This window comes from Pezoporus flaviventris, unplaced genomic scaffold, assembly GCF_033815535.1.
Source record: "Pezoporus flaviventris isolate CSIRO_AGI_PZ_B2104156 unplaced genomic scaffold, CSIRO_AGI_Pfla_v1 ptg000002l, whole genome shotgun sequence".
NCBI lineage: Eukaryota > Metazoa > Chordata > Aves > Psittaciformes > Psittacidae > Pezoporus > Pezoporus flaviventris.
Window position 1 is genome coordinate 81,899,881 of NW_026892550.1, and position 24,933 is coordinate 81,924,813.

General features: G+C 46.7%; 2 protein-coding genes across 3 annotated transcripts in view; one reads left to right on the forward strand and one right to left on the reverse strand.

Moving 5' to 3' along the window:
* The first annotated feature begins 239 nt into the window (after positions 1-239).
* On the forward strand, positions 240-9,534 carry BID (BH3 interacting domain death agonist). 2 transcript variants are annotated; one of them, XM_061444675.1, is made up of 6 exons: positions 240-339; positions 1,960-2,028; positions 4,002-4,194; positions 5,429-5,574; positions 7,256-7,459; positions 8,571-9,534. In XM_061444675.1, exons 2-6 carry the CDS (start codon positions 2,020-2,022, stop codon positions 8,580-8,582), a joined length of 564 nt encoding a protein of 187 aa, XP_061300659.1. In that variant the 5' UTR covers positions 240-339; positions 1,960-2,019; the 3' UTR covers positions 8,583-9,534. The 2 variants fall into 2 exon arrangements, with proteins under 2 accessions (XP_061300659.1, XP_061300660.1); XM_061444676.1 differs by lacking the exons at positions 240-339; positions 1,960-2,028 and adding an exon at positions 3,596-3,726.
* Positions 9,535-14,536: 5,002 nt separating this feature from the next.
* BCL2L13 (BCL2 like 13) overlaps positions 14,537-24,933 on the reverse strand; it is a 39,577-nt gene continuing 29,180 nt past the window's right edge. Inside the window, exon 7 of the mRNA XM_061444677.1 lies at positions 14,537-16,409. Within this exon, the coding sequence (XP_061300661.1) occupies positions 15,597-16,409 (813 nt within the window). The 3' untranslated portion in view covers positions 14,537-15,596. The remainder of the gene's footprint in view (positions 16,410-24,933) is intronic.

Genomic DNA, 24,933 nt, shown 5'->3' on the forward strand with positions numbered 1-24,933 from the left:
ACCTTGGTTTTGGGCTGAATTACTCTGAAAATGTTACATATAAAACCAAAATATGTGCAAGTGGAGGCTTTGCCTGGTTTACAGGAATGTTGCTGATGTGGTGACTCCTGAGGAGTTTGCACAAAGCCAAACAGGAGTACTGCTAAAATCCCCACTTCACTCTTAATCTCAGGGATTCTGTCTGAAGTTCTCCAACCTCAATTAACACCTGTGTTTCCTCCAGCAAAGCCAGGCCTGGGAGAAGGGGCACCCTGACCTGTTTCAGAGCACTGTCAAGTCTGGAGGAGAGGACAGAGAGGACTCCGCTCTTCCCCAGCCAGCACACCCTTTAGGGCAGAGGTGAGTAGCAGCAACAGGGACTTGAATGGAACAGAGAAACACAAAGCAGCAAAGGCCAAGCCTAAGGCTGTGTTCTAGGCAGCTATTAGTCTGATCTTACAACTAAATGTAAAACGAACTTGTGGCTAAGAGGCTGCCTGTGGGCTATTGTATATTTAGACATACTTGAGATTGTGTGTTGGACTTATAAGAGCCTTTGAAAAGTTGAGAAATTCATGGTCTCATGAAATTATTACTGTGGTTTCCTTCAGAGTTTGAATTCATTTGTGCTTTCACTTTCTCCCTTTTTTCCACCAGCACACTTAGTTATTTAACACATTTGTGAGGGTTTGTTACAATGAAATAGGATCATTCATCACTAGCCCAGGTCTCTCATAGCAGCCTGTCTGTTTGGGCTCCTTGGTGCTTTCACCCTGGTTTTGGTCAGAAGTTATATGGTCACAATAGCTGCATAGCAGCCAGGTTATTGCCCTTGGTGAAGAAGGCCTGGTGGATAGGTGCTGCCCACTTTCAGCTAGAGTACTGCTCAGCAAGAGTTGAAGCCAACTTGTACAAGAGACTTCTGTGTGCAGTTGTGGGACTGCTGCATCTAAGGCAGCAAATGCAAGGTTCATAAATAGGATTGGTATCCTCCCTGCCGTGGCATTTGCTAGGTAGCCTTATGTTACTGGCCCTTGCTGTGTTGTTCTTGCTAGTGCCTTTCTTGTCCTGAGAGTCCTTGTAACAGACGTGTGACTACTCAGGCTGCTGGTCTGACCCAGCCATCAGCTGTGCTTGGCTGGATGAGGAGGGAGCACTGTGCTCCTACCAGCTCCCCTTTCTTTGTGGGTGAGGGAGGCCACCCTCTGCACCATGTCCCTTCCCTCTCTGCATGCCTCTCCCCTTCAGTAGTGCCCAGCCACAAGGCAGGCCAAGGGTTATCAGCTCTAAGCATGCACCATAGGGGCAGAAGAGCTTGTGACCTCAGTCCTGTTTTCTCCCTCCTTCCTAGCAGGCCTCCCTGGAGGCTCAGCAGAGTTGTGTTGATGTAACTAGAAGCCATTGATGGCACTTGGTCCAGCCTTCTCTGTCCCTAGGTATTTGTTGGAGAAAATACTGAAATAAGCCTGAGTACATGCATGTATCCCCACATGGGGGTGAGGGAAGTGCACTTGAAGTGCTGCAGATGTGTAGCAATGTCAGCTGCGTGTTTCACTGTAGAATATACCGCTGTGCGCTGAGACTCAGCTGCTCTCAGTAGGTACTCAGAAACTCCTCTGTGATAACACTGCTCTCCATTCCAGCCTCTGGCACTATGAAGGACTGTCTCTCCCTTTCCCAGCACCACCTCTTGTCCTTAAAGCCCCATTTGTAGGTTGTGTTGCACCACTGTCTCGCATGTGGCTGTGGCAGGAAGAAGTTTCATGCCCATCATTGATGTGAATAGGGCCCTTCTTGCTGGAACATTTGTGTTTTCCTCAGCCTTTTTTTATGGTTGCTAGTGTGCGATGGGCAGCTCTCCAGAAATATGGATATGCACCACTAGAAAGGTCATTTTCCATGAGATATGGCCAGACCCATGAGCACTGCTGCAAGATGTGGGGTTATGGGTAATTTCACCCTTTTCTTTCTGTTTTGCAGGGCGGGGACTTCTAGTCTGAAGAAGAAAGTGAAAAGAGCTGCACTGTCTCTGAATCCATCATGGAACAGGTTAGATTCAAATGTGACTCGGGTCAATGTTTTTTTTTGTGCACTTGTTCCAGGATACCTCAAAGCGTGTGAGTCCGGAAGTGATGGCTCATGTCCTTGTATTCAGAGTTCCTGCAGGAGCCCTGACACTGCTCTGAATACAGACAAGTGGATGGAGCCACTTAGTAAGCTGCGTCCTTGGGAGCAGTGTGATGCTCCTCCTTTAAACTGTAGGCTGGAAATGTAGTTATTTAAGAGACTACAATCTTTATGATAAAGAGCTAAACTACTAAAACTAATAAATTAATAGACACACCACTGATCAATTTATTGCATTTTTGTGCAATATTAAACAATTATGAAGTTACTCTTTATCACACTTAAATCTTAATTACATTGAACTGCTATTGAAATGTTTGTCATGCTCCCTACCCCACCTAGTGTTAGGATACAACTGTAATGCTCCTTGCTCTGCTCTCCTACAAGCCTTTTGAACACGAACTTGGTGACTAGTCCGGTGGCTTGTTCAGGGGGATTGCCACTGGTGCCCTGGTGAGCTTGGGTCACCATATGAGCTTCACTACTGTATGTAAACATCCATGCTCAGATCATGGAAGACGTGCCTTCTGTTGATATTTGATCATATGCCTTATTTTCCACTTGCTTCTATTTCTGGACTTTTTGTTGTCTTTGCTCCTCCTTTTCTCTGCCCAGTCTCCTCTTGGCTAAACAACCCATCTTCAATTACTTTTTACGTGTTTGTCCCAGTTTTGCTGCTGTTGCCTAGGCAATATAGGTCCTGGATGATATTCATATGGTTATGTAGCTAGAGGTAGCCTTGCAAGGTTCTGTTCCCCAAAAGGTACCCAAAACTCCTTTTCAATTATCAAGCTCATCCTGACTGCGTGTTTATCACCCTCTGCAGCTGGCAAGACAAACCATTTTGCTTTACCCCTGATTCTCCTCCCTAGTTATATTTAAGCCTAAGCATTTTCTTATCTTATAGGCAGACAGTCCGCATACCAGAGTAAGGATTCTTTTTCTCCTCTCGCTTTTTTTCCCTGTGCTTACACAACATCCTGCTCTTAGATGTTTAAAGTTATTAGACAGTTGCCTGGTTGTGTACAGAGGCTTTAGTTGACTGTGAGCCCCTGTGTTCCAGTGAGACCTCTTGCTCACATCAGTCTGCCTCAAGGACCTCCTCAAGCTAACTAAATTGGGCACTCTGTGCTGCTGTGCTTGAAGGCAGTGAGGTGTGTCGCTGCAGGGGCAGCATGTGCCTGTACTGGAGAGGGGATGTGCCAGGGTAGATGATACCAGACCCCAGTGATTTGCCATCTCACCATCACTACTCTTGTGAGCAGCTGCTTGGCTCTCTAAAGGGAAGTGAACGGTTTTACTGTGGAACTAGTTGAGATCCCTTTGAAGAGGGAGAAGAAATGTGAACCTTAGGGTTTTTTTTCAGCCTTATGCTATCTGTTATCTCTGTTTTCCACCCTGTTACTGCTGTGCTCTGATTACATTTAAATGGGGAGCTGCTGGCTTCGTTATGCACAGGAAGTAGAGTGCCCAATTACCAAAGGCAGGGGTGAAAACATTCCAAACGCAGATGTCTGAACAGGGAGAAGTGGGTGGCTAGTGCTGAGTACACATCTGCTTCAAAAGAGGAGCTCTGATCAGGGTGTCTGTCTTTGCCACAGCTGCAGATCTGAGGAGGAGGTGAGTTGACTTTTCCAGCACTGGTTTGTAAGAGCAGAGCTATCCATCATTCACCATCAGGCAGTTCTCTGTGGGTGCACGTTCAGGAGCTCATATGCATTTGCTGATGTCCTGTAGGCTCCCTGGCTAATGCTGCTCAGGATGCCCAAAGGATGCCAGAGAAATGTGTTCAGGGCTGGAAAATGGAGCATGTGTAGACGTTTTGAGCAGGACTTTTCCTAGGCATGGGCATAACAGTGATTTTTATTTTTTACTTTTTTTTCCTTCTGTTTAAGATCAGTGGATCTGTCCAGATGGAGCATGCACTGCTGTACACCTTCCTGGAGGTATCCCCTGACTGTAAGTTCAGGGAGCAACTGCATTTCCTGCAAAACGAGTTGTTTCAATGGCAATGTGACTACTCCTATGATGATGCAGAACTTCAGACTGATGGCAATCAGAGTGGGCAAATGCAGAACGGTGAGCGAGGTGAGAGCTCTCTCCTCCATCCTACATGATCTCTGAAGGTGGTGGTGGCCTTTACTATTTTCCCATCTTTGCTGCTGGTCGGTTTTGGAGGCGTGATGCTTTCCTCATAGAGGAACTTCACAGTGTAGCAGCTGGTGGTGGTATTGATTGGGAGCTTAACACTTTAGATAAGACAGCTAGTGCTTAGCACTTAATATCCACATGCATTTCTAGAGCATGCAATCACCCTGGGGTTTGGCTGTAGCACATCAGACAGTGCTACAAAGCTGGTACTAGTGATAGCTGTCCTCAAGGAGCATGATATTAAGCAGTTAGGCCTCACGCTGCTCCTTGGACACTATCAGTATTAGGGCTAGGATTTTGGAACAACTTTTGTCTGGTAGTGGGTGAATCCCTTTCTGCTCTACCAGTGTGGTACAAACTGATGCTCATGTTCCTGCTTCACTAGTGATCTGCAGGATGACTTTTGCTCCCTACCCACGATATGTCAGCTGACACATTGACCTCAGCCTTAAGCAGGGTGATGGAGAAGTGCTAGAATGAATAGCCCTCCCTCATACAAATCTGCATAGGTCTTGTGCCCCAGTTGACAATGGGGAGCTCTGCCTAAAGGAAATGAGACAAGGAATAATGGCTTTTAACTAAAGGAGGATAGATTCAGATTAGATATAAGGAAGAAATTTTTTTATGGTGAGGGTGATGAAACACTGACACAAGTTGCCCAGAGAGGTGATGGGAAACATTCAAGGTCAGGTTGGATGGGGCTTTGAGCACTCAAATCTAGTTGAAGAGATATATCCCTGCTTACTGCAGGGTGAGGTTGGACTTGATGACTTTTAAAGGTCACTTGCAACCCAAACTGTTTTATGAGGTGGTGCTTAAAGAGACAGTAGTTGCTTGGAAAAAAGCATGTGGTGTTTTTCTCTCTCTGGGCAGGTTGGTGGCTGTACCTGTCCTGTGCAGACTGTGGTTGGAGATGTTCTGACCTCTCCTGTGGTGTTCTGGGGGCAGGGTGAGGCTGCACTCCACCTAAACTACAGATAAAAACCTGTTTGCACACTGTCTCTGGTAACCAAGTGCACACAAGGGAGTTATAGGGAGTATAACTGTTGTGAATGCACTATGATGGGGGGGTTGGGAAGGAGGTTGTAGTGGAGATGAGCAAAAAGTTGACTTGCACTGAACCTTGTCTGACTGCAGCCTGTGAACTAAATCTTGCTGTATGTGTTGGCAGTGTTTGACCCTCGGGTACATGATGAAGTTGTCCGGCTCATTGCTGCTCAGCTCGCTGAGGCTGGAGACAAGTTTGATAAAGAAATCAAAGCAAGAGTAGTAAATGAGCTAGTGCAGCACTTTCTGAATGAGAATCTCTCTCTAGAGGTGAGTGAAAAGCAGCCCGGCTAACAGTTCCACTTTTAGATGTGCATTCTTTCTGCTGTGACATAAAGAATTTGCAAGCTTGTTGCTTCAGTCTTTGCTAGTTTGCTGGTGCAGTTATTGACATCTTAAAATTCAGCCCAAATGCTTATCTTTGAAGCTTTGCTAGGGATGATGCTGCATCCTGCGGCAGCTTTGACCCCACAAATAAGGTTCTTTGGGCTCATTTCCTTTCTGCAGATGGTGAAATAGATGGTGACTTTCAGAGTTATTTTGTCCTCATTTTTGTTGGCCCAATGGCTTATCTTTTGAAAATCAACCATCTCGTTAAGGCTTCAGTGTTTGTCCTTAAAGGTTTGTGACTTTGGTGCTGAGTCCCTCATGTTTGCTGCTCATTATTTGAGTAGAATTTGGGCAGGTTTAGTGCCAGAAGCTTGATTTGTACTTCTCTGTGAACACTGGAAGGACAGCAAATACCGAGACCCTCTTCTGGTGCCATAACTGTTTAGCTCAGGGGCTGTCAGTGTTGGGAGCAGCAGTGGGCGTTGGCCTGGGAGGGTGACTTGCTAAGGAGGCCTCTCTAGATGGCAGCTCCACTCTGTGATGCAGTTGCTTTTCCACTAATAGATGCGATATGGTCCCTGGCCCAGCATCTTATGTGGCTCACTGCTCTGCAAGGGAAGTTGCTTGAGGTACCTTGTGTTAGACATCCCTCTATTATTTTTAAAGATTGGGTCCACAACTGGATCAAGAGTCACAATTTGTTTCTGCAGAGCTATTTGGCACCTTCAAGGTAACTGTGGCTTTCTTGCTTGTATGCCTTTCTCTGCCTGTCATGAGGTTTCCTATGCTCTACAAGTTAATGCTGTGTTTGAATTGAGGGTCCACCTTCTTGCTCAAAAGGCAGGTTTTAATGACTTAAAACAATTTTCTGTGTGTGGTTTTGGTTTGGGATTTGTTTTTGTGTGTGTGCACTATGAGTGTTTTCTACTAGGGTTTATCACCTGCACAGACTAATTACAGCACAGTCTGACCATTCCCCACTCCTGCTGTCTTGTTCTCCACCCAGCTAAGTTTCAGGCCCTCAAATATGCTGTCTAACCTTTCAGTCTTTGATAAGGCTGAGACAAACTGAACTTCTGACAAGGTGGACCTTGCTTTTCCACATGAGTAGTGTAGTTAGCTGTGTGCATAAGCATACTGTCCCTGTGGGAAACTGATCTTGAGCAAGGCAGTGTTGGTTGCATGCTTGGACACCTTCTCTCGCTCCTCCCTGTGTGAAGGCTTTTCTGTGAAACTTGCATTGCCTTCTTGCCAATCCCCATTTTAGCTTGTACCGCTAATCTTCACTGTTGAAGGTTGGTTACCCTTTCCCAGGAGCCCCAGGATTCCTGTGCCACTTCAGGTCTTGGCAGACCAGGTACAAACCCTGGGGAGGAGGGGGGCTGCTGCACCCAGAGTGTGTAAGGTGCTATCCAAGTTTTCCAGTGGTATGTGTGTTGTGTCTGTTTCTTTTTGTGTTGGGTCAGAGATGGTCATCCTTACTGCAGTCCAGCATGTGTGACAGGCAGGTGGCTGGGAGGAAGGGGAGCAGCATCCTGTGGGGTGCCGGAACAAACACATTAGTTACCAGCACAGTGCTGGCAGGCTCACTGAGACCCTTTTCTCCCTTCCTTCCATGCAGGAGATAACCCGGCACATGTCGGAGGCAGTGGAAGGACTTGCACGAGCTATCCCCTCAGACATGGAGCAGGAGAAAGCCATGTTGGTGCTAGCAATGGTCTTAACTAAAAAAATTGCCAATACAATGCCCTCCCTTCTGCATCGTGTCTTCAACACCACAGTGAACTACATCAGCCAGCAGTTTCACAACTACATTGCTAGAATGGTGAGTGCTGGGAATGGCAGTCCCTGTGTGCTGAAGGGGGAATGTTTGAGGGGGTCATGTCACAGCTTCTGTTTGCTCCACTCACAGCAGCGGATGAACAGAGGGGCAGAGAAAAGAGATGTGATTGCTCCTCTCCTCCCTGCAGTGTCTTCAGGGAGCTATGCCTTTCAGACTCAGGTTAATCATGCCTGCAGGGAGGGAAAGCTTGACCACAAACATGGTGGCTGCATTTCCCAAATGTCTTGGGCCTGAGGTCACTACTTTTGGCCTCCCTAGAGCTTGGCACAAGTGAATGGGGAAGAGAATTGCCCCTGAGAAAGAGCACCAACAAAGGAACACTGGCAAGTGGCAGCTCCCTTCTGGGTCCTCTGTTGGAGCCACAGCATAAGTGGAAGGCTGAACAGCCAACAGTGCAGCCAGGATGGAGGCTAGGACATTTGGTGCCAGGTTCAGTAACTAACCTAGCAGGGGAAGGGAGAGGGCATGTGCATGAAGACATACTAAGACTATACGGTACTTGAATGCAATCAGGGCTGTGATCCTGCCACCCTGGGGAGCAGTGGTGACCCAGCTGTGGAGTGCTGCAGGTCTGTGGGACGCTCCTGCACTGCAGCCTTGCTATAGTGTTGGCAGCAATCTGCAGAGGGGCCCAGCTCACCCTGTGCCATGAGACCAGGGAGCTGCCTGCTACAGGTCTTTGCCAAGTACAATGTCACGTGAGGTGTCACTGAGCACTGTCCTCAGCTTAGCTCCAGGGTGCTGAGTTATCACAGAGACCAGTCACTAATGTCATTCTGGCCCTCATGCTGCCTTACTTGGAGCTCTGGGCAGGGAGGGCAGGCAAAGGGCTGCTGGCCGTCCACCACGCCAATGTAGTTGCATCAGGAGGGGAACAGAGGTGGTCACCAGGGACTGTTCCCCTCAGACTGATGGCCCCATTGCACAGGAAGGCGGTCTGAGGTGTGATGGCAGCACAGCAGGTGGCAGAGGTGAGCACAGTTGGTGGTGCTGGGGACTTCCAGGAGCTGCCTGGCTCCTCAGGTGGGTGGCTGGGCACAGGATGGCTCTCCAGCTACTCTGCTAACACTGATTCTGTTCTGTCTTCCTCTAGATGCGTGAGTGAGCTCTCCAGTCCTCCATGTGGAGAATGTGCATTCCTGAAGACTTTTTACTTCTCTTCATGTATGCCAATCACTTTCTGCTCTTACATAAGATACAGCTGTGAAAGGAAAGGCAGAGCTTCAGTAGGTAGGCTTTTGTAGAGTAGCACAGCACTGATGGTAGCGCCAGCTCTGCCGTGCCTATAAGGAGTAGTGTTTGCCCTCTCTCATCTTAAAATAGGGTGTTTTCTTTTATTTCTTAGCAGTAGCAGACTTCATGCAGACCCTGGCTTGTGCCTCTAGAGGAACTGCTGTGGGCATAGAGCCTGCCCTCTCAGTAGTTTGTTTTCTAACGAGCTGTGGCATTTTCCTTAGTTGTTCTCTTCCCAGCCCTGCTCCTGGCGCTGCAGCTGAGCCATGAGTGTTAACTGTTCCCAGGAAGGCCTCAGGCTATAAAACGGGTGATTGATCAGTACAGGCCATGGAGGGGGTGGAAAAACCAGTCTGGCTCAGTGGGGAGCTGGCAGCAAGAGGGAACAACCCTAACGGAGGTGTTGGGCGAGGGAAGGCTGAAGTAAAGATACTTCTGTATCAATCACCTTAAACCTATGCTTGCTTGAAAATCAAATGAGAAACTAAAGGGAAGGGGTAGGTACAGGGCAAATTCTGCTGGGGAATGCAATCTGGATATGCTTGAGGAAAGGTGTTTAGCTTTAGCAGATCCTGCTATAAACAGAAAGAAGGTATCAGCCTTGGGTCAGGAAGAATCGGTGGCATCTCTTGTGAGTGTACTGCAGTCACATCTCAGGTTCAACAAACTTTGACTCAGGTTGTTTGATACGTACCTGTCATCACACACGTGGTAGCAAAGGCTTCACCTGTGATCCAGCTGCCTCAAATTTTGTAATGTTGTAAATATTTTGTAGGGGTTTTAAGTTAAATAAAATTGTCAGTTCTCATGGCAGTACAGCTCTTCATTTCAGTTTCCACCTGGACTTATTTTCGGTGGTGCTAGTCATTTGTGCAAGTACTCAACGGCATTTCTCTCATTTACTGCTGCTTATGGTGGAACTCTGCTTCTGGCCTTATGTAAGTAAAACCACCATTTTTCTTCCTTTTGGTGCCTGCACTGGAGCAGGGAGGGGGGAAGAAAAGCACAGAAGTAGTTTACACATGGTTTTTGAAAACTGTACCATTTATTAAAGTGCAACCGGGGGCCATGGTCTTACAGCAGTGTCCCATTAGCAGAGGGAAAAAATGCACATACCCCTTCACTTAAACTGAATGTAGAGCAATGAAGCTGGAAAGAACTATTAAAGGTGGAAACACTTTTATTAACCAAATGGCACAAGAAGCTTTAGCCAGTTTTCCCAAGAGGGCTGTACTTGCATATAAAGAGGAGCAATATGACCAGTTCCTTGGATAATGGGTGACTTGAGGATCAGTCAGGGTCTCTTCCCCCCAGGCAGGCCTCTCCAGAATAGAATCTGACATCCCTGCAAATCCATGACTATGCTTACACCCAGAAGCCTAGTAGAAGATAGATAGCCCCTAACATGCATGCTTCAGAGTCAGTCCCATTAGTCTTTGCTACTTAACAAAGCAAGTGGCATAGTTTTGGTCTGAGTGGGTTTTAGGTTTACACTCAAATAAAAGCTTGTACTGTAAGTTAAAAATGGGGACAGGCTCCCTAAATGTATAGCAGTATGATGCATCCTCTGCAGCTTGTTCTGTCCAAACCAATAGTGCTCCTTCCCTGCCCTGCAGATACTGCAGGGAGATCAGAAGCAGCTTCCACTGGAACCTAACTGTAGCTCCCTCACTTCTACAGTGTAACCATAGGCCTCTTTCTTGGAGGAAGCCAGGCCAAGAGAGGGTCAGCTCCAAGTAGGAAAAAAGCGATAGTGATTTAACTTAAGGAGGTTCCCCTGGGCTCACCCTGCTGTTCCTGTACCCCAGCTGAGCACACCAGTCAGGGGAAGTCACTTCAGCAGTCACACACACACTGAGTACTGCTACCCAGAGCCAGCCCTGCAGCCTCTGCCCTATATGGGCCCAAGAGACAAGGAGTGGTGGCTTAAATCTTATACCACCACCACCGTCCCCTTCTTTTTAATGGCAACAGAGAGCTTGCACTTTGAAGCACAGGTATGTACATGGAGTCAAAGCAATACTGTTCTCATAGCTTTCCCAGTGCTCAAATTAAGCAGACTAAGCCAAATTAAAGTCATGCACAGCTGCTGCCTTCACTAGGCAGAGGAGATAATGTGTCACCTCTCCATATATCACTGGGAACTGCTTTATCCTGTTGTGCAGCCTACTGGAGTAGACACTACTACTGTTGTATGTGTCTGCTCCTGGTGTGGAGTAGACACATACAGGTGACTTGGCCTGCGGCATGTTTCATGCCTGACATGAGACACGCTGAAGACCTGGCACAGCAGCTGTGCTGTAGTCACCCCTCCATGCACCCCACAGCAGCAGAATCAAGCAGCTCTGTAGCATGAGCTTGCTCTGGTCAGTGAGTGAGAGATGATGCTGCCAGATGCTGCACTTCTAGGTTTTGTGCCAGAATAGCAAGATCTCCTCACTAGGGCTGTGCTAGTGCTGCTGTACTGCTGGAGCTGAAATTAAATGTTGGGGAGGGTTACAACTCCAGCTTATCTGGTTTACTACAAGCCTTAAACTGAAAAAAGAACAAACCTAAGAACCTCAGTTTGTCCGGTACTACTGAAATTTTACATTGGTGGCCATTAGAAAGCATTGCTTAGTGTAAAATAAAGCATTAACCTTACTGCAGTCCTAGGAAGGAAAGACCTAGGATTCTGGAAGGAAAGACCTAGGATTCTGGAAGGAAAGACCTAGGATTCTGGCAGCAGAACTTGCCCTGTGAAGGAGCACTTGCAGTGACAGCTTTCATCAGCCCTTGAGCCCAGCCATGATGAGAACTCAAACCCTCACAAGCAGCAAGGCTGGAGTCTTGTAGTAGTAGTAACTTGCTCTCCAGAAGGCAGGTTAGGAAAGAAACAGCCAACTGCAACCACCACAACAAGAGGCACTTCATCTCCAACCAGACTTTAAACTGGTGTCCAGCCCAGGTGCACAGACTGCTGCATTGCTGGCGCAGTGCTAGGAGCTGGTGACTCCCAGCAGAATGGACAGAAGGCTGCGGCAGACATGGTTCTGTCTTGGCTCTGGCCTAGTCCATTGGGCCAGAGTTAGTGTTTTAGAAATAAGTTACCATCAGCATTTTTCAGCAACCAAATTGCCACCCTGAGAACTCCTACTTGCTGTCCACCCTGCCCAAAGTGAACCGAAACGTGATGTTTCCAAGCTGCCACTCTGTGTGCCCAGCAGTGTTCCTGTTTTGCTGTAGCTGAGCAGGTTGGCACTGCTGTGCCAACTACAGCCCTGCAGCACAGAACTGCTGCTGTTCAGGGAATTTAGATGGCAGGAGTCCACCCTGGACTCTCTGGACAGTGGCTCTGTGCCTGCAGCTTGGGCTGTTGTGCAACGAGCTTTTGGGCTTCAGCCTTTGCTCCCATCTTGCTGTTCAGGGACACTTGCTGAGGGCAGCCTTTCCTCAGTTTCCAGCAGCAGCACCCAAATGAGCATAGCTTAGAGTTAAGCACAACTGAATTTAAGTGGCACCATCTCTTGAAAGCCTTTTCTTTGGCAGCTCCTTGTTTAGCACTACAGTTCCTTAAGTATTTACCACTTTTTTCATAGATCCAGTCCTCCGCTATTTTAGCATCTCAGCTTTAGGGTGTACTGCAGACAGGGACAAAGTGAAGAAAGAATGGGTCTAAGGTAGGTATTTTGTTAAGGTACAGGCCACTCAAGGACAGATATTGAGGCACTTTTGGGAAGGGGATAAGCAACACAAGTGAGAGTAATTCTATATGCCCTTTCATAAGTGTAAGTGTAGAGCTACTGCCTTTCCTCTTCAGCTGCAAGGGAGCCACTGAAGAGAAGTTGTTTCACACAGCTTGGGGTAATTAGACCCTGCAGTTTAGGATTACTTCAGTATACTTGAAGATGGGGGGAAAGAAGAAAAACCCTTCCTTTATCTAATCCACACCTATAACAGAGCAAGCAGCCTGGCACTCACGTCTGTAAGAACACTGTCAACTCAGCTTTTGTGACTTCCACAGGGCCTGTCCCAGCTCTGACCGCAGGGATCCAATTCAGTAGAATTCAAGTCCGTAACTCAGCTCTTTTTGTCAATGGAGTGTTCCCAGAGGAAAGAGACAGAAACTTTATCATGTGTAACTCTGTGGTCTGTGGAAGGGAGGAAGAAGAGGGTACAAATTCTTGCCGACTTGTCAAATCTACAAGACCCTAAAACAAGAAGAATGTAAAGAAAGGACCAAGTAACCAAAATGCACAGTGCAGCTGATGCTCCACTAATTCTAGTGGCAGGCTTTTGCACCACCAAGAAAACATGTAACAGAACAAAGGGATTTATTTTCCTTACTGCTGCTGTCACCTTCTGCTCCTGTGTGTAGAAGAATGTACTTTTCATTTAATGCCCTGCTGGACACCCTATGCCAACAAACTAGGGATGTCTTCACTACCCAGTGTGGATTTATCCTCCTCAATCCTGTCGCCATCTCCCACGCTACTACTGAAAACCGTGCAGAGGGAAGGGCTAAAACACCACCATCCCTGCTCCCCCTCGGTCTGTATACAAGTTGTCTGGTGTGGCCACAAAATCCATCTCTGCTTCAGCACATGCATGGGTACTTCTGTGTAACCTACTACATGGCTACACATGGGGGATGTCCCAAGGGCAGGTGCAGCATCTTCTGTAAGGGGAGGCTGAGTAGGTCGGGTCAAGAACAGCCCTTCTCCCAACACCATGAGCAAAGCATCAGGAGGGGGGCAGCCTACCCTGATGCAGGGGTGATAAAGCAGCCCTTGCCACACAGGAACAAGCGGGTACCCTCACAGGCTGTGTCAGCTGTAGATATGCACTGTTTGGACATGTGAAATGGAGCAAACCTGTAAACACTGTGCCTGTACATGACAAAAGGAACATAAAGACACCTCTCCCTGGAAGGTCCCATGAGGGGCTGGGATGGCAGACACCAGAATCAGTGGCGTAAGGAGATCCCAGAGACCCATTCTGGGCATGCAGTACAGCAATGGGAATACCAGCAGGGTACCAGGAAATGGCAAAAAGGAGTCAACTCTGCTTTGATACATGATAAAGGGTTTCTTTTTCCATTAAGGCTGACCTGATATCATTTGTGTGTGGATAAAGAGCAATCAGTGATCAATAGTGGCATTCAGAACCCCAGAGCTCCTGAGTTCAGTCTGCAGCAGCTGTACATACACAACAAACCCTCCTCTTAATATTCAACTTCACACACACTTTCCAAAATCCAGTGAGTTTTCAAAAAATATCCACTCTCATCAAAGCTTAAACACCAAAATCTCCACAGAATCTGCCAGGTTCCGACTTCCCAGCATCCCGGGATACAGGGGGAGATAGGAAAATATAGCAACAATATCCTAAAATACAGAATGTGCTAAAATCCCTCCATTCTCAGCTCACTTAAGAAACAGGCTCAGTAGGAGACGTACTCTAGAGAAGGTTATGCAGAATGAAGTACCTTGTCTTTGTGCTCATGAAGAGTCAGCTTCCTGTAAGCCTGAGTTCCCTCTCTCCTACCTCAACCTGGCCGAAGCACCAGTGCCAGCACAAGCCCTCAGAGCTGTGCTGCTGCTTTGGCCAGGAGAGCCCAAGGTCTGGCATACAGAGCTGCAGCACGGACAGGGACAGACACGCAGAGAGGAACGCTTACAGATGCACCCGACGTACCTAATGTGTATGGCAGTACTCATTTCCCTCCATGCATCCTGGAAGTGTGGTGCCTGCTTTTTGCCAAAGTAACTTCCTCATCATTTGAGAACCTGTAAGTTCAGTTAATCACAGGTTCAGCGTAGCAAAGAAAATCACACTGAACACAACTCAGGTCAGCTCAGGAACAGGCAGACAGAAGAGATGTTTAATGCTGTTTTGCTGAGTTACCAGAATCCATTGCCTCATGTACCTAGGATTCTGTCACAGCCAAGACCAAGTCAGGACTAAATACACTGTGCTTAACCTGGGAAAGGCAGTACAGGCCGGAGCATGGTACAGGACAGCAGAGCCTTTAACCTTTGAATTGCAGAAGCCTCGCTTCCACATAGTTTTGTTGTATCTTGGCTGAACATACCCCGGTGTCACAATTCTGAGCAGAATGGCACTGTGTCCAGCATGAATTCTGCACCTCTGGTAACTCATGGAGCTAATGGATTCTCAAACCAGCAAAGAGCAGCGTCCCTCCTGGGCAGCCAAAGCGCGTCCTGCACCTCTCCCCCAGGAACACCCAGATACTCAGAGATAATACAGCTATCAAGAGGCAGCATCTTCACAGGATGGGGCTCCAGTAAATGTGAGTGGCCAAAACCGCTGTGAGCAAAGAGGTAAGAATAAGCACTGTCCCACTGGGGCTTAGCAGGAACCTGCGACGTTACGAGGAGCAGTGCTGTACCTGAGAGGAAGCCAAGACAAAAAGGAGACCAGCCTCTCGCTACAGGACTCAGGTTGGCTAATGTTTGTTTGGGAGGGGGGGCTCAGGGGCACGACAAGACAGCACAGCTGCAATAGCGGTCAGTCTGAGAAGCCACAAACTCCAGGGGTTGGCAGCAGCTGGCTCTCCCCTTCCCCTGGGGATTCTCTGTTCCAGTTCCTAGAGTACGAGCGCCCCTTTCTTCAGCACCTGCAGTTCTTAAATTTGCAGAATTTATTGTTTTTTAAAAATACCCCTGTACTTTAATCACGGAAAACCAGTCCCCGCCCCAAATCTACTAAAAACTTGATTGTCCATAGCTGGAGGCTTACTGAACGACCTCACCCCATCACCAGTAAGTTACTCAAACGTCCAGTTAAACAGCAGGCAGCTCAACCTTTAGGTAACAACTACAAAAATGGGATCGTGCTCTCTTCTCTCTTCCCCCTCCTCCTCCTCTTCCTCATGAGAGCCCCCTTACTTTTTCCTAAGTGCCAGCGCTACTCCGACTGCTACAGCTAATATGGCCACCGCAGCAGCCCCACCATACAGCAGTATAGATTTCCCTTCCGGCAGCAGGATAGGCTTCTCCTCTGCAGCGGAGGGTTTCTCTTCCATTTCTTCCAATTGGCCCTCTTTCCCTACTTTTTTTTCCCCTGGAAGCAGTATTTTCTCAGGTTCTGGTGCAGCCTTTTCTTCTGATGGGGTTAACTTTGGGACAGGTTTACTTAGTAAGGGGGTTTCAGGTTCAATAAGCTCTTCAGCCGCTTTTCCCTTTTCCTCCTGTTTTGCACTCAGCAGTGTGGAGGGATGTGCTTTTTCAGCAGCAGCAATTTCAGCTGGAGGTTTTACCTCCTGTGAAGGAGCAGGGGGTTCTGGAAACACTGCCTGCACTGTCTGTGCAGCACCAGCTGCCACCACTGCCTCCTCAATCCCCTCCGGAATCTCTTCCTTCTCCACGTGAACAATATCTGAGTTGGAAGAGTTGTTCTCACTCCTCTCTTCACCCCCGCCGTTGCTGTCCAGGCTTTTGACTTCTTCAGGATCCATGGCCACTTGCTGCCAGGACTCGGGTCCCAGGGAGACCGGCAGGCTCTCTGTGTGCCAGCTCTGGCTCGCTGACAGGGACACAGGCAGGCTCTCCGACTGCCACGAGGTGGTCACCGTGGGGGACTCTGGGGGGCTCACCTGTCCTGAGTTGTCACTGGTCAGGATGTAGATGTCATTGCTGTCCTCCGCGATGAGCCCAGGGTACTCTTCCTCTTCGGATTCCAAAGTAAAGACCGTCCCCTGTGAACAAAAAGGAGGACACAGCATATGAGCAATGGCTTCAACACTGCTTCCCCTGTCTGGGAAGGAACAGGATACCTGGAAACTCAGTGGGGCTGAAGGAAAGATGAGAGGGCTTCTCAGCAGCGGCGGCTGTCTGACCTACATGTTAGAAGAGATTATGAAACCCAGCTGGCATTGCCAGCGAATGGGACCACTTGTAAGAGCCTTGCTGGGAGCTCCTCCTCCCCTGACATGACCGCATCCCTGAGTACATCACCAAAACATACCATGTGGGCATTATTAACCAGAGAGCAGGATACGAAAGTCTGAAACCAAACTGAAACAGAACAAAGAAAGCAAACACAAGTACACACACCCAACTGAATACTACTCCCTTCTCCAATTTATGCAGGTGCTCTGTACTGCCTGTTCATTTGCATCTAACAGCATTTCTCTTACGTTAATTATATCACATTTCCAGTGCTACCCGAAGCCTGTATTTCTAGTTTGTAGTAACAAGCTGGAATCTACATTAATTCTAGTATTTTACTACAAATTTAGCTATTCTTATGGGAGTTCATTGTCCAGGACTGTCATCCTGACTTTGGCAACTTAAAACCAGCAATGAGCAGTCTCCTTCCAGTGGTTTCCCATTTCAAGACACCTCCTTGGTTGTTACACCACAACTGGATCCAGTCAGTGACGTGTGTCAGGAACTCATCCAAGTTAAACACACACATTCCTTACTGTGCTGACCATGATCAGTGTCCAGCCTGGCCCACTGAGATGCCCCCAGTGTGAGAATGCAGACAAAGGGTGAAGCAGGGCCAGTACGGCACTGATGCCTAAAGAGCTAGACTGATACCAGTGCCCTGCTTAGAGAGCAGAAGGACAGTGCATTTCAGCTTTGGTCACTCCCAAATATCACTTAGTCCCTAATATGCAAGGAGTTCAAGGCCTACAAGTTTCTAATTTGGAGTAGCCATAAGGCAGCAATGCACTTTTCTCTGAGGGAAGCTGAAGAGGACTCCCCTCGGAGTACACGGGTGTACTCTGCACAGACACACTGCAACAGACACACTGCAACTCTTCACTTCCCAAGGAGGAGAAAGGATCTCCAGACACGCAAAAAAAAAACCCAAACCACCTCAGAAGGAGTTGGCAGGCACAGGAGAGACAGCCCAGGCACTGCTCTCATGGGCAGTAGCTGCAGCGAGAGCAACTGAAGCAGAAGGGGACCCCTGGCAGAAGTACCAACCTGACACTTGGGAGAGCTGTGCAACTTAGGCAGTGACACTGCAATATTTCACAGTGGAAATTATCACTGTACCAATAAACTGTGTGAAAAGGCATCAGCAGAGTCAGAGTATGGGACCGAGGTTTCTCTATCCACTCTCCCCAAACATCTCGCCACACCATTTTGCAAAACTTGATGGACCCATTTGTGGACTTTCCCACAACAGTGGAAGCTGTAGTACAGGATAGCACTGGGAACATAAGGATTTCATCATGTTATTTTAGCAGGGGTGGGATGTAAATCTCATTTCAGTCCACGGAGTTTTGGAAGGTATTTGTGCATGAGCAAAGGAATCACAGAATCACAGAATGGTTTGGGTTGTAAGGGATCTTAAAGATCATAAAAGGAACTTTTCTTCATCAGTTCCTTTAAATTGCTTGGCTATGGGAAACATCATCCAGTTCAGTAACATGTTCAGAAACTCTCAAGAGAAATGATGCGCAGAGTTCCTCAGGGGAAGGGTTAAAAGCTATCAAGCGCTCACTAACTACTTAAAAGATCACCACAAAGTCTTGATCCAGAATGAAATCAAAATTAATAAAGCATTACATTTGTGGCAACGCTCAGACACCACACCCCCCAGCAAACTCAGTGCTCTGGGAGCACTGACAGACAATTCAAGACTCCAGCTATAAAAGTCATGTTCCACTAAAAGAACTATATTTAGCTATATTTCTTTTGGAATGCCATTAAAACAAAACAGAGCTCTATGACCCAGGAGGAAGCAACCAGCATTGCAAAGTAAGGCAGTGGAAGAGAAGAGCCAAGACACTAATTAAAGGCAAAGGTTACCTGATACAGAGAGACCAAATGCTGGGCAGCACAGGCTAGGGCTGCTGTGCAGCACGTGAGGACAGGGCTCCACTCAGCACTGACCTGTCCTGCTCCAGCAGATGCTTGAGAGCAGCACAGCAGGAAGCAGGCACTGTGGTGTGCTTCCACCATCATGTGCTGAGGATGGAGAGGCAGCCAGTCCAGACACCCTGAGATTGTACATACACTCCTTTGGTCATCAGGGTTTTCTCTGGATGGTGATTAAGTAGGAAATATTCTCACTGTAATATCAGCTACTAATAGACTCCCCCATGCTGCCATGACTGGTTCAATATGAAGCGTGTAAAAGATATTCCAATGCCACAGTATGCTGCTGTGATGCTGCTGTGGGCCTCTGGCAACTGTTGTAAACTTCTTTTCAATATGAACTAAACACCAACTAGGGGCCACATTCTGACAGCCTGCATTCCCCTGAAAGCATACACTGTACAGCACTGAAAGCCAAGTGCCTCTGAGCAGTGACTCAGCAGCCATGGCAGGGTGGAGGGGGCCGCCTATACTCCATGGGGATAGTGGGGTATAGAGGCTGTAGTGAAATTTAAGCCATTCTGATGCTCTTATGCATTTCTCCAGCCTCTTCTTCTGCTCCGTTCCTGACCCACCACTCCCAACTTTTCCCTTTCCTCTCATAAGGAAAAACAAAGTTGTTATTTGCAGGAAACCCAGAGGCAATTTGACCATAATAAAGAGGAATAAGTAATACAGATAAAGTACCACCACACCTACTACGTGGCCAGTAGCTGCCCAGGCACAGCAAAGTATCTTAGTTCAGTATGATGTCATAGGAGATTCTCAGCAGGTTAACAAATGGACGGGAAGGCAACGCTGACAAACAAGGATATGGCATTGGTTACGACAGTTTTTCACGTGTATCACGGCATTTTTGAAAGGCCACATGCTTTGCTGGAGCTACACTTCTCACAAAACACAGGGAAGATGTGCGTATATGCTGCGGGTAACACCCGGGATAAGCTGCCTTGGAGAGGGTGAGGAAACAAAGGGATGGTAATACAGGGAACGTGGACAGCCCTGAACATTTCAGATGCTTTACTAATACGTGTAGCAGAACTGTACACCCATCCTGCAGAAGAGAGGGCCTAAGAGGCTCCAGCAATGTATTGTTTGCTTTTACCACACAGATTGCACTGACCTCGAAAGTTATCAGTCACTGGCTCCCTGTAAATCAGAGCCTTACAAAGCCTGGCTGATTCTTTTCTGTCTTTACAGACAATTTAACTTCCATGTCAGTGCCTCGGGGACATGACTCCTAGCTTGGACAGACAGGTCGCCCAAGGTTGGGAAACCTGGGGGAAAGCTCACACTGCCTGTCGACGGGTAATTTCACTACTTTCTCATTAAAAGGTCATGAAGTTTTAATTAAAAAGCCAGACAATAACAGGCATTATTTGGGATACATGATTAATATTTCTTGAGCTGAATTAAGAGTTGAGAAAGTCAAGAGGATAAAGCTAAGATTTCGTGCTGATTCAGTTGAGGTTTGTATGGGGTTTTTTGTTGTATGAGGTTTTTTTATCTTTTAAAGCAGCTGGAATAAACACTTAATGACATTTAGGACAATTCTCTCAATTCATCTACAGATGTGACCCAGAAGCAAAGCTCCCACAGAGAGATTAATTCAGAACATGATGGAACATGTGGAAGGATATTTAATAACCTGAGGCCTTACATAAGCTCTGGACTTTAAACACTAAATAAAAAAAATTTCACATATATTTGTTATCTGCGTTGTTTATTATAAATGGCCAGTCTACTGCTCCAAATCAGGAAAATTAAGAGCTCCTCTTCTTCAGATTTGGGATGGGAGACCTGCAAACTTGGAGTGCTTTTCCTCATCCAGCATACTGACATAACTACATCAGGTATGTCTAGAAAAGCAAGAGTAAGTCCTCCACAGCAGCACCCTGCCACTCCCAATCCCAACCACTGCCACTTGAGGGAAGAGTTAGCACAAGTTACAAGGACAAGGAGAACCGGATAGTTCCCTTCTTGGCTAGAACACAAGGATGGTCCACACAGCATGTGAGGCAGTCTTGAGGGGAAGAGCAACTTAATTCTGTCAAGGTGGCATTTGCAGGCCTAAAAGGAGCTACCAAACTCCATCACTGTCCTCAGCCTAAGGGGTTTAACTTGAAGTTTTCCACAAGACTTCTAAAAGTGACAGAAAGTGCTTGTAACAAATGTGGTTGCAACAAATGCCCCCAGGATACGTTATAGCCCTGTGCTACAGGGTAAGCTACACCAGACAACTGTAAACTGGTAACAACATAATGAAAAATATCTTAAAGCTCTTCCTAAAGCAGAACCCATCAGTTTGGATTCAGCTGTATCCTGCCAGCATCAGTAACCTGGACTTTGCTGACAATCACTCTCAGCAGTGGATTCAGAACACTACCAGTCTTTAACACGTAGTAGAAATTGCTACTCAAATAAACCCCTGTCACGTTCAATTATGATTTAAAGAAAGCAAACATAACACACACAAAATAAATCATGACTTGGCAACTGACTCTGCTGATGACTATACTATTTTTCATGGTTTTCTGATAGGTCTCTTATTAAGTGCATAAGCTGACTTACTAATCATAGTATCTTTGCTAAGCAGCAAAAACTTTGACTACACATAAAGAAAAAAACCCCAAAGAGTCCTTATTTACTAGAATAATAATTTCAGCCTGTTTTCTGTAAAGCTGCTTTGGGTGGAAACAGATATTCTAATCAATATTCTGAATGTCCCAAAGAGAAAAGTAACTTTTTTCCCCCCCCCCTATAAAAATAGCAGGGGTATCAGTACACATTGCAACTATAATGGAGATTGTTGTTAGGTAATGAATGGAAAGAGATCCCCATCACAGTGTCTGATGGAGCATTTACTGTATCTTACACTCTAAGACTTCGAAAGCCCTGCCCTCTAAGCTCAGAAGACCAGATACATGCAAAACAACTGTGTCTAACTGCTGTGGAAGCTGTGTGTATTCTAGGGTTTGGGTTTGGTTTAAGTGCTCTTAAAAGCTCAACTAGTCCCTCTAGTTCAGTTCTTAAAGTACAGACAGGCATGGTAACAGTAACTGTGTTCTCACAAGGAATGCTGTGGATAGACAACTCATATGAAACTCATCTCTGAAGATACAACAATAAAGCCCTCCCCAAAAAGACTATAGAGCCCAGCAAGCCACAGACACATCCCAGATCTTGAATTTATCTGGCACAGGAAAACATTCTGTACACAGGTCACAGAGGAATGCTACCCTGTAGGAAAAAGTATCTGTGTCCCTGAACCATTTTTCCTCCCTGAAACTACATAGACCTACATATAATCCCCAAGAAAAAGAGCGCCTTGAGGTACAGGAGGAGACATTGCCAGAATGCAATGTCCCAGGACAGCAATCTTTACTATGACAAAAATTCAAAGTGCTCAACACAGCCAGGAATTTTCTTAGGGGAGAGCACTGACTATCTTGTCCCATAACTGACCACAGAGAGAAAGGAGTTTCAGTCATTGCTCTCCTCACATCAGCAAAAGTGTGAGCACCAGGAACTCATCAAATGCATTTGTACCTGTAAAACAAAAGGCAATGAGTGATGAACTGGCCTGTGTCCAGGGATCCTCCCTCTGGGGAAACAAGCAAACTTCCCACAGTAACAGATCTCCCAGGAGATGGGAACGTGCTCGTTGTATGATTTCTAACTGTAACGGAGGAGCACCCTCCTCTATAATTACTCACTATTGCGATGGAGAAGTGCTGCCTGTGCTACGAGCTCAATAGGCAAAGGCTGTGCCCACATACAGGGTAAGGACAGCCCTGCTTCCACCTGGAGCCCACACCAGGCTGCAATTCCTTCTGCTCTGCTCCTGTCCACAGGCCCAGACCTGACAGCATTGCCCTGCTAACCCTGCAGAGAAATGGATGATAAAGGGGTAGCTGGCAACACCCAGAGCAATCAATAAGAACAATGCATAAAAAAAGAGTAACAGAAAATCCTCAGGCATTTACTGTAGTATTCATCTGTGTGAAGCTGTCAAGATAGGTGGAGCCGAGAAAGAGATTCCACGAATACAACTGTGCTTTTTATTAAGGCAAAACAAGGGAAGGAAGGTCATGCGAAGTGAATCAAAGCACACTGATACTGCAGCCGCTGCTCTCATCCCCTTCAAGGAATGCTCTGACTAGAACAGCCTGAAGAAATGATCCTATTCCTTCCCCTGCCCTCTAACATAACCTCTACTACCTGCGGAGAGTCAGCACCAAAGCAACACCCTTAAGGTTGCAGCCTTACTGGTTTAAATTGAAATAAGTTCAGATATTTAGAGACCAATTTTTCAGACAGACTGATCTGAAGTTTTTGGGAGGGGAAAAAGAAAAGTAGATCTAGTTGCTCCTCGACCATTCAAGTTCTTTCTCCTTCAGCCACAGTGCCTAAAAAATAACACAATCTGTTACTGTACCAAAGAAGTTACACACAAATAGAAGCAAGCACTGCAGTGTTCCATGATACAAGCATAAAGTGGAATTATTTTGAAAGGAGAGCTCCTTTCTAGGACTTCCCTAATTAAAAACTGTCTTTTCTGACATCTTTACTATGTTTAACTTCTCTCTACTCCAGCAGAGCACGTCTCTCCTATTTCTGCATTGTCATTCTCAAGCAGACACCTGGATTGCTGCAGGAGATTTTAATCTCCAGCACAGCAAACTGCCACCTCACTTCCCCAGGATGACAAGTGTGTTTGTACTCTTTCCCCCCTCCACATTATTAACAGGCTCCCAGTACACAGATCAGTCAATCATCAACAGCAAAAAAAACCCATCAAAACTGGCAGGAAAGCCCAAGACAAAACATTGGGAACAGAGAGCAGCTCTTCCGAGGCTGAGATAGGAAACTGTAAACACTGCGAATATTTCAAGCAAATTTACTTTTACTCTTTTCAACATGGGTAGTTAAGTAGTTAAATTCAAATCGAGGTCTGACCATCACAAGAGAAGAACAGGGACAGTTTCAGCTGGGAGTCACAAACACAATTACCAGCCTCTTACTAAGACATGTTTTCAACCAAACACCGATAAACACTGACTGCATGCACTTACTCCACCTCTTTCAAACAAGTGAAAAGCACATGGGCTTGTAACATGAAAGGGAATCCGAGGGGAAGGGAAAAAAAGGCACCTAGCTTGCAAATAACCTTATTCTTTTGCCGCCTTACAGACATATCCAGACTATTTCAATATAGATGAAACCTAACCTTGGAAACCAGGATCCGCAGACCTTGAGAAGAAATAAATTATTTGGGAGGAGGAGCGGAAAAGGAAAACAATCCTTACCAAGTGACTGGCCTTACTGTGCACTTTTCCAGGAGACCAAGAATTGCTTCTGATGCAGCAGCATTCAGCGCTAGAGAAGTCAGAGCAAACTGCGAGGGGAGGTATGAAGAGGGAAGGGAGGAGAAAAGAGGAGAAGGGAGGGAAGAGGAGGAAAGGGGAGGGGACAGCACGTACACTGCATGGCAGTTTGTTGAGCCCTAACATTGCTTTTGGGAGAGAGAAGAACAAAGCTACTGCTAAATTAGGCTGGGAATCAGTTTGCGATGGTTCAAGATGGTAAGGGAATGAGATATCAGTATGACCATTTGGGTTCAAAACAGAGAGCCAGGAGGAAGAAATGCGTGTCTATTTAGACAAGCAGGAATGCCAAACATGCTTCACAGGAGAGATCATACTAAAACTTTAAGTGAAGCAGGGTAAATGTAAGAGCTGCAGCCAAATCTTTCACTGCAATTAGTGAAAGAAGGAAGCAAAATTTTCTTGCTCTCCTCCTACAGTCCTCCAAACTCAGCTTGCATCTACCTGAAAATCTAAGAGATTGTAAATTAGATGGAGTAGTGACTTCATCTCTTCATTCACGTTTATGTTGCCAGCTGTACCTGAACACATATGCAGTGTACTACAGACACTCCTACACCAAAGACAGTCACCCAAAAGCAGTAAAACAGACCTAGGGGAAGTGGAACAGCACAAGTAAGGGCTGTTTCAACACATGACCTCATCACCACATCTCTGCAGGACTGGGATGAAAATTCAAAAAGCAGTTTCTCATCTCAGAGGCTCTACCTCTCTGGTATCCAAAATTTCTCACTCCTTACAAGCCACACTGACTTCTTGATATCTACTGCCAGCTATCCAAGTCATTAGACTTATTCCCTTCAGGTAGCAATTCTGTTTCAAGCTAACTGCTGTCCACCATCTTATGCTTTCCTGGACCTACAAGCCTCCTGAGCCCACAAAGCAACTTCAAGTCTTGCACACATGCAGAACCTTGTGATCCCTTCCAGCCGCATCGTGGCTGCACAGCATGACACAGCAAGTGGTCCACTGGATGACACAGCTCTAAAGTTCTGAC

What these genes read in the sequence shown, in the direction of transcription:
- BID (XM_061444675.1), top strand. An exon ending in AATGCAGAACGGTGAGCGAG is followed by an intron (nt 4,195 to 5,428) that starts GTGAGAGCTCTC and finishes ATGTGTTGGCAG; the next exon opens with TGTTTGACCCTCGGGTACAT. An exon ending in ATGAGAATCTCTCTCTAGAG is followed by an intron (nt 5,575 to 7,255) that starts GTGAGTGAAAAG and finishes CCTTCCATGCAG; the next exon opens with GAGATAACCCGGCACATGTC.